Genomic DNA, 9,175 nt, shown 5'->3' with positions numbered 1-9,175 from the left:
AATCTAGAGCATATTTAAGTCAAGCGGAGTAGGGAGTAGATTTTAAATTTAAAAAAGAAATCGGAGTAAATCTACTCCGATCGGAGCAAAGTCCGGACGCTGGCAGCACCTCAGAAACCTTAGAGGCACTTAAATTTGCTAATACTTTCACAAAAACCGCCGNACGGAGCAAAGTCCGGACGCTGGCAGCACCTTAGAAACCTTAGAGGCACTTAAATTTGCTAATACTTTCACAAAAACCGCCGTTTTTTTAATTTTTGCTATTAATTATTTTTATAAAGCATATATTTTGCAATTTAACACAATAAAACCGCGTTTCCTGTCGAAAGATTTATTACTGAGAAAATTTACTATTTGACAGTTTATTTTATCCTATCATTCGGCTTTGTTTACTTTTACTTGAGAAATTTCATCGTTCATTTTCACAATGTGGTAGAAGTTCGATCACTGTATTCCATTAGTGAGTGGGCTAAGAGTAAATGGGTTTAAAGTCCCAAGGTAAATAGAATGCCACAGTTTAGATCTAAGATAAGACTAGGNTAGAGCATATTTAAGTCAAGCGGAGTAGGGAGTAGATTTTAAATTTAAAAAAGAAATCGGAGTAAATCTACTCCGATCGGAGCAAAGTCCGGACGCTGGCAGCACCTCAGAAACCTTAGAGGCACTTAAATTTGCTAATACTTTCACAAAAACCGCCGTTTTTTTAATTTTTGCTATTAATTATTTTTATAAAGCATATATTTTGCAATTTAACACAATAAAACCGCGTTTCCTGTCGAAAGATTTATTACTGAGAAAATTTACTATTTGACAGTTTATTTTATCCTATCATTCGGCTTTGTTTACTTTTACTTGAGAAATTTCATCGTTCATTTTCACAATGTGGTAGAAGTTCGATCACTGTATTCCATTAGTGAGTGGGCTAAGAGTAAATGGGTTTAAAGTCCCAAGGTAAATAGAATGCCACAGTTTAGATCTAAGATAAGACTAGGATCTATGAGGTTCATTCGAGACCAGGAGGAAATGCGAAAGACTAAAAATTACCTAAAAACCACAAAAGTCTACGCTTCAACAGTGCATATCGACCTAGAAAAAAACATATCNAACAGTTTAGATCTAAGATAAGACTAGGATCTATGAGGTTCATTCGAGACCAGGAGGAAATGCGAAAGACTAAAAATTACCTAAAAACGACAAAAGTCTACGCTTCAACAGTGCATATCGACCTAGAAAAAAACATATCACTATGTCGGGACCCTTAGCTAGATATACGAAGGGATAGGAACTCTTTAAATTAGTAAAAGGAATTTTTGCACTGATCAGCCTGATTGGTGAAGACCTCAGTAGACTGTCCTGCGCTGGGCATGACTGCTTTAGAGACTCGAACGAATTCATGTTAGCTACCAGCCTGTCCAGCGGCTTTAGTGGTAGAGCCGCGAGCCCAATTGATACTGCAAATGCAAAATAATCAAAGGACCAGCAAAAAACGTAAGCAATTTTTTGTTGGCAGAGGAGAAAGCGACTATCATTATCGCCATGAAAACTAAAAATCTAAAGGAGTAATCCGCAGTCTAAGGGAATCTTAAGAATGTTAAACTAGAACTCTTTCGAAATTGTCTGAAAACAGATCATGCTTGGATGACTACCAGGTCGGATATATTACGGGTCGTTTAGTAAGGAAGTTAGCTAGCTAGGAAGCTAGAGCATACGCGACGTATTTTATGAATTAGCAGAGGACATGATTGAACGACTTTTCGACGCCTAAAAAACTAACGCAGCAGGACCCGAATGAATTCAATGGAAGGATTAAGCTCAATAGGACCAACATACATATATGTATGCACTGGGCCTCATAACTTATGAAATTTCGAAAGTATTCGATCTCGGCGCAGGTTGAGTATCGATTGCAGAGCGACATAAGCATACGAAGAGCCCCAGGCCGAAGTTATGTCGGGTATTAGATATATTTATGATATTTAATTTGTACTTAGACACTTGTGGAGCGCGTGCTGCTGGAACACCAGAACCAAACACGATTATTTAAACATTTTGCTTGTCCTTCTTTAGCATTTGCATGCAAAGAGGCAAGAAAGCACTTTGAAAAACGCTGTTTCTCTTCACACCAAAACAATGCATATTTGCACACATCACCTACCTTTTTGCAGCTGCTGCTGTTGTTGTTGATACAAGTGGTGATGGGGATCACGCCACGGTTGCCACAACAAACTGTTCGCCATATTCGAGTTGTTTTGTTGATCGCGCGCGTGCAACAAATGCGCATGCGCGTGCGCAGCCGATTGGTGATGATGATGGTGGTGGTGTTGCTGGTGGTGGTGATGCAAGTGTTGCAAATGAGACGGCGGCGGCTGTAGTGGTAGTGGCAACGTTTGCAATTGCATGTGTGAAATTGTTGGTGATGGCGGCGCTGCGGCGGCGGCGGCGACATGATGCGCGCCACCTAACCGCCCCGCCTGTTGCAATTGTTGATGCTGCAGCTGATGCAGGTGCTGTTGTGCAGCCATGGCCGCGACGGCAGCAGCAGCTTGTGCAGCGGAAAATGTATGCGTGAAATGATGCGGCGGTGATAGCGGCTGTTGGGCAGCTGTTGCTGCCGTCGTCGCCGCCGCCGCCGCTGCCACAGCCAGCGGCTGTTGTGGTTGCGTTTGCGGAAGTTTGTGGCCATTTGTTAGAGCGTTGTTTATTTTGCTGGTAGCGGCTGCTTGATAGCTGCTGCTGCTACTGCTATGCGTGCTGGCCGTTGGACTGGATGCAGGCAGTGCAGCGCCAGCGGTGGCGGCAGCAGATGTTGGTGAAGATGAGAGTGATGAGGCGGTCGAGGAGGATGCTGAGGGCGAAGCTATGGATGAGGTGGTCGACGAGTCATTTACAGTGTTGTTGCTGTTGTGGCTGGTACTATTCGTAGACGCATGGGAAGTGTTGCGTGCCGCTAGCGCATTCTGTGTGGCAGCAGATGCGGCGGCGGCGGATGCAGTTGCGGCTACAACGCGCTCAAACTCCTTGATGCGATTGTAGTAGTTTTGCTCGAAGGCGTTGAGCAGCAGATATTCCATTGTGATGCGCGATACAGGGTGTCAGAATTTTAATTTATTGTGTTATTTTTTTCTTTTTCAATTCAGTGCACAGCGCCCGCCATATTCAGCTGGCGATTTTTGAAGTCAAACTTGTGGTTTTTCAATANGTTATTTTTTTCTTTTTCAATTCAGTGCACAGCGCGCGCCATATTCAGCTGGCGATTTTTGAAGTCAAACTTGTGGTTTTTCAATAATTTTTTTGGACGTTCGAATAGTTATGTGTTTTTACTTTGTTTTAATTTTATTCACAGTTTATAAATTGATTTTATGCATCAATTGGTCAATCTGTTTAAAAAAATTATATTATTTGCATTTTATATTTTGATTCACGGTTTTTTGTTGTTATGGGTGAATATATGTATTTATATTTATACGTACGAAAATATCGGAAAATTAAAAAGATTTAAGAATAAACTCTCAGGAAATACGTTTCAAAATGCATTTTTTAAGACGAATTTAAAAATTTTTTAGTTTAATGTAATTTTTCAACCTAAATTTTTTATGCAAAATTAAAAAAAAAAAATTGTATGCAAAATATTAAGAAATTTTAATTTTTCGTGTCAATTGCTTTTAAAACGCTTTCACGCAAAATTGAATAGGGTTTTACAAATTTCGTAATTTAATTTGAACTAATTTTGTCTGTTTTTTTTTACTTTTCCTTCACTTTTAAACGTTTCTCAAGCAGGGATCACACGATTTGCACATTTGTATAGTTCCGGAGTGGGACTGTTTGGAAATTTTTTTTATTGGGTTGAACTCATTCTCGATAAAATTCATGATTTTCATAGAGTATTTTAGTTATTTTTATTAAAACAAAGGGGGGGTAATTTAAATACAATTTTTAAGGAAAAATACAATTTTAGTGTATTTTGTTTGTTACAAAAACATTTTTGCAAAAACTCATAGGCTTTCAACATTTTTGTAAAATTTTCGTAGTTGGTTTCTCGGCATCGTTTTGTATATGTTTTTCTACTTTTCCTACACTTTTAATTTTTTCGCGTTACTGTTTTAGCATAAACTGGTGGTCACAGTTAAAACTTTATGAATTTTCATGAAGTATTTTTTTATTTGTGTTTTATTTATGGTTTTCGTTTTTGTTATTGAAAATCTCACATTGTTTTCCTACATATTTGGATCTGGCGTCCACGACGTGCCAATGTGTCACTTCAATATTCCCCAACTATATAGTAAATATTTATGTACATACCTAGCTTGAACAAAAAAACAATGTTAACGAGTTGTTTGAAGTTCACGATTCGAGTTTTCAGCATTCAAATGCTGCTTAAATACGAAATAATATGCGAAAACGTGCCTTGCATATTAAAGCATACTCCATACAACAAAAAANAAACTATATAGTAAATATTTATGTACATACCTAGCTTGAACAAAAAAAAAAATGTTAACGAGTTGTTTGAAGTTCACGATTCGAGTTTTCAGCATTCAAATGCTGCTTAAATACGAAATAATATGCGAAAACGTGCCTTGCATATTAAAGCATACTCCATACAACAAAAAAAAAAGTATTTATGTATGAATGTAGGAGCGTTTAAGCATGAATAGCAACGCTACAGCAATAGCGTTAATATTGCAACATACAAAACGAATCGTAAAAACTTAATAATTAGAAAAAAATTGTTCTTTTTTAGCAAAATGTTTTTCGACACAGATTTTTTATGTTTTTTAACAGGCAGTTTGTGACATTAGATGAATACCCCTAATGTAAGTTTTTCCAGTTTGATTTGGTGTCTTTTTTATGATTTGTTACTGATTTAAGTGTTTTTAGCTTTTGAGTTCCGTGATCGTTTTCGAGGCTTATTTTAAAAAAGTTTTGGTAAAAAAAAATTATTTCACAACAAATGGTTAACAAAAATATTTTACATTTTCATAAAATAATATTTGAAATGTATTCAAATAAATTTTTTAAAGACAATTATAATTTTAGTTTTATTTATGAATTTTTTATGCCGATTTTATAAATTTTTCGATAAAATTTCTGGCTTAAGATTTTTTAATGTAATTGTTTTTTGTGTAAATAATTTTTTTAATTGAAAAACAATTTTTTTTTTTAATTTGTTACTAAAATTTAATACGGACGATGTTTTTTTATTAAAATATCAAACTCTTCTCAAAAATTTAAATTTTGTGCAAAGCTTGGNTTTACTGATTTAAGTGTTTTTAGCTTTTGAGTTCCGTGATCGTTTTCGAAGCTTATTTTAAAAAAGTTTTGGTAAAAAAAAAATTATTTCACAACAAACGGTTAACAAAAATATTTTACATTTTCATAAAATAATATTTGAAATCTATTAAACTAAATTTTTTAAAGACAATTAAAATTTTATTTTTATTTATGAATTTTTTATGATGATTTTATAAATTTTTCGATAAAATCTCTGGCTTAAGATTTTTTAATTCAATGGTTTTTTGTGTAAATAATTTTTTTAATTGAAAAACGAATTTTTTTCTTTTAAAATTTGTTACTAAAAGTGAATACGGACGATGTTTTTTTCATTAAAATATCAAACTCTTCTCAAAAATTTAAATTTTGTGCAAAGCTTGGCACTTGCGTTTATATATTTTTGTTAAAGAATTAACTATACATATATTGCTTGTGAAATAATGGAAATTAATAAAGGAAAAATTACCCCGAAAAAAGCGAAAAAGTTTGAAAATTTGATAAATATTTTATGAATTTTTTTGCGTTTACTTAGTTTTTGTTAGGGAATGAACTGTATTTTAATAGAAAAAGAATGGAAATAAAATAAAAGAAAAATAACGCAGAAAAAAGACAAAAAGTTTTAAAATTTGGATGCAAAGGTGATGATTTTTTCTTTGATATTCCACAAAATTTTTGAAATTCGTGCTTATGTGGTTTTTATTAGAAAATGAACCGCTGAAAAATAATGAAAATTAAATTTAAACAATTACCTAGAAAAAAGAGTAAAAGCATTCTTCCTAGTAAGTTGCAAGGGATTGTGAATTTGCTTGCTTTAATAGTTTGCATTAAATTTTCAATTGTGAAGTAAAGTAGTTTTCCATGCTAAAAGTTTTTAATTTTTTTTCAGTTAATTTGTATATTTATTTACTTCTTTAATTTCTTTGCGTTTTGTTTTCTATCCTTTGAATTTCATTTGCACATACATATGTATTTCATTTTCAGGATTTAACGCCCTCTTAAGTTAACAATTTTCGCACTTCCTTTGGAAATTTTGCAGCCATATCTTTTGGTTTATTCACTTAGTAATATATTTTCTGTATTCAACTCATATCCACGGCGCATTTGACTGCAGACAAACAGAAAACCAAACAGCAAAAAAAATCGCTTGCAATCGCATTAATATTTTTTAAATTTATTTTTAAACATTTCTCTATTGCAGCAGTTATCTTTTATGCGGGCATTCATTCACTATGTAGCTGCTTAATGCAGGCGCTTGGCCGATTCAACGCCACTGCAATTGGCTTTGCTTTGCTTTGCTTTGCTAGCCTGCTTGCTGGCGCGACACAAATCCACACACAAACAGCTTGTTTGTTTGATGAAGGCGATGGTGGGCACACACTCGCCGCCGTCACTGCTTTGGTTACAATTTCATTTGAATAATTACAAATATAAATAAAAGAAGTAAAACACACACTGGAGAGCAAAAAAATTGCACGTATGTAATTCGCATGCAAAGCAGTCACTTTAAGTTGCTTTTTGACTGCCAGCCTAGCCTGACTGTCCGTCTGTTGTGCTGTTTGTCGCGCTTATTTATTAGCAATCGACGCATGCGTGCGGTTGTGTGTCGCGTAGAATAAACAGACGCGCGTTGCAATGAGCAACAACTTGTTGCAATTGTTATTGTTTTTGTTGTCGATCAATTACACTTTTTTTGTGCCTGAACTTGAGTGGGGGTTTTCAATTACAAGACGAGTTTTTTTGTTTTACAAAAAAAAAAGTTGCAGAAAATAAATAAAAAAGTAAATGTCCATCAGTTTGCTAGAAAAAAAGCACGTAAGCAAAGCGAGTATGTATGTATGTACATCCGCCGAGTGCTAAGTAACTGTAATTCGCGCTACTAGTCTGTGTATTTGTAATTGCAACTTTTCAAGGGAGACGTCAAAAGTAGAGCCGGAGCTAGGTCAGGATTGTCGCCATAAGTGCCACTCGATTACCAGTTGCAGAAAAAATAATAACAAAAAAGCCCACGAATTAAGGTTAAACGGAAGCAGTTGTAAGCCACGCGGCGGTGACGAAAATAACTCCGACGGCTATGTTGTTAGAAAATTATAAAACAACTGCAAAAGTTGCTTTACTTCCAAATCACTTTCTTAGCGCTTAAATTGGCTGAGCTTGCACGTTTTTAATAAAATTTTTGTAAATATATTTTGGACATATTTTATTTAATTTTTTTTTTAGCGTACGCCTTATGCAACTCACTTCTGATTTTTCAGTCAGCTCACGATTACTAACTTCTTATTACATGTACTTTGCAGGCTTAACGCAGCATTATATTTGCTTTTGCTGTCTAAAAGCCAATAAGATTTATTTAATTTTTTTAATTTTTAGTTTCACGCACGCGTATTTCGTTTCCTCCGCAAAGTCGTGCTTAATCGCGCAGCCACAAACCGATACTAAGCTTGTCTTCGATGTTGATCTTTAAGTGGCAGCAACTCGCTCGCAAGCCCCCATTCAAGTTGCGTCAAGAAGACAAAGTGAGTGTGAGCGCAAGCATAAGCGGGAGCGCCCCATCACACACACGTACACTCACTCACTGGGCGGCAAAGGCGAAGTAGCAAGTCTCCAAAGTTGGCGCTCATTCACTTTTGCTGCCAGTATTCGCCGCGCTAGCTAACTTACTTTTGTTTACGTTCGCTGTGTGTCTTCTAAATGCATATGAACATTTATACTTTACCGCCCAGCGTTGGCTCGCATGAGTCAGTTAAAAGCGATCGAGCGATCGAGCGTTCCACCGATCTAAGCGGGCGCCTGCAAAGCAGCGCGCTACATTTGCGAGTAGTTAGTAGGCAACAAGCTTGTATGTATATAGTCTAGGCTTTTCACAATTTAACCCACTCGCTGGCGATTCAAGCGCTTCTCAGGTGACTCAAATAAAAAGTCTCCACGATCGTGCCGCTCTCGAGAAACTGAGCACTACTTGGGCTTGCAGGTCTGTAAGTTGCCGACTAGCTTTGCTCAAGCACAAGCGCTATTTTCTGCTAAAAAAATGCCTTTGAAATCTTAACAAGTTGCTTGCCGCCTGCATAATTTTCTGCTTCTGTTTCTAGTTACAGTTTATTTTTATTGCGGCATTTTTTCTTTTTTATTTCTGCTATTTTTTCAGTTTAATTCTGCCATTTTTTCTTTTTATGTCTCCAATTTTTTCTCTACCTTTTTTGCGCTGTGCCTTTTCTTTATTTTTCCACACAATTACCTTGTTTATTTTCTTTCAATTGCTGCCTATTTTCGCCGACTTATTTTTGTATTACCGCCATTCACATTACTCTTTACTTGCACAATATTTTGCTCGTATTTGCTTTTTTTTTAATATCATTTATTTACTTTATTGCTTCTCCATTACTTTTTATCTATTTATTTTTAAAATTTTTTTATTTTATTTTTTGTTTTACTTCCCGTCGCTTCATATTAAAGTTTATTTGTTCGCTGACTCGCCCGATCGGATCAACACTCAGCTCACTGATCAACAACTCGATCGTTTGCTGGTTTGCCCGTTCGTTTGTTGTTCCATTCGCGCTATTTGTTGTTGTGCTATTTTGCTTTTTTTTGTAATTATTTTTTCAACAAGTCAATCAACGACTTTTTTGTTTTACCTAGTTTTTTTTTTTGTTGCTTATTGATTCTATTCAATCGGCGTATCTTTCTTCAACAGCAGCGCGCCTCCTATGGCTATTATAAAAATGGCTAGTTGGCTTTTTTCGCTTGGCCTTTCGCTTTGTGTATATTTCACTCACCTCGTTTTTTATTGATTTCGATCTTCATTTAACTTTTTTATTTGTTAGTTTGGTGTTTTTTCACGTTATTTTGCTTTTCTCTTGAAAAAGGTTTCATATTCGAGTTCAACAGCATTTGCTGGGTGTGCAACAAC

At 35.5% G+C, this 9,175-nt stretch overlaps 1 protein-coding gene across 1 annotated transcript; it reads right to left on the bottom strand.

The window, feature by feature from the left end:
• Window positions 1-2,155: 2,155 nt before the first annotated feature.
• LOC108370963 (putative protein TPRXL) lies at window positions 2,156-3,201 on the bottom strand (the record flags this gene model as incomplete). The annotated part of the gene is made up of 1 exon (XM_017626424.1): window positions 2,156-3,201. A coding segment is annotated over exon 1 (916 nt), but the record flags the coding sequence as incomplete, so codon positions are not given.
• Window positions 3,202-9,175: the final 5,974 nt, after the last annotated feature.

Source organism: Rhagoletis zephyria, unplaced genomic scaffold (assembly GCF_001687245.7).
Source record: "Rhagoletis zephyria isolate East Lansing unplaced genomic scaffold, Rhagoletis_zephyria_1.1 Rzeph_scaffold_04599, whole genome shotgun sequence".
Classification (NCBI taxonomy): Eukaryota; Metazoa; Arthropoda; class Insecta; order Diptera; family Tephritidae; genus Rhagoletis; species Rhagoletis zephyria.
This window is presented reverse-complemented; position numbering and strand designations above follow the sequence as displayed.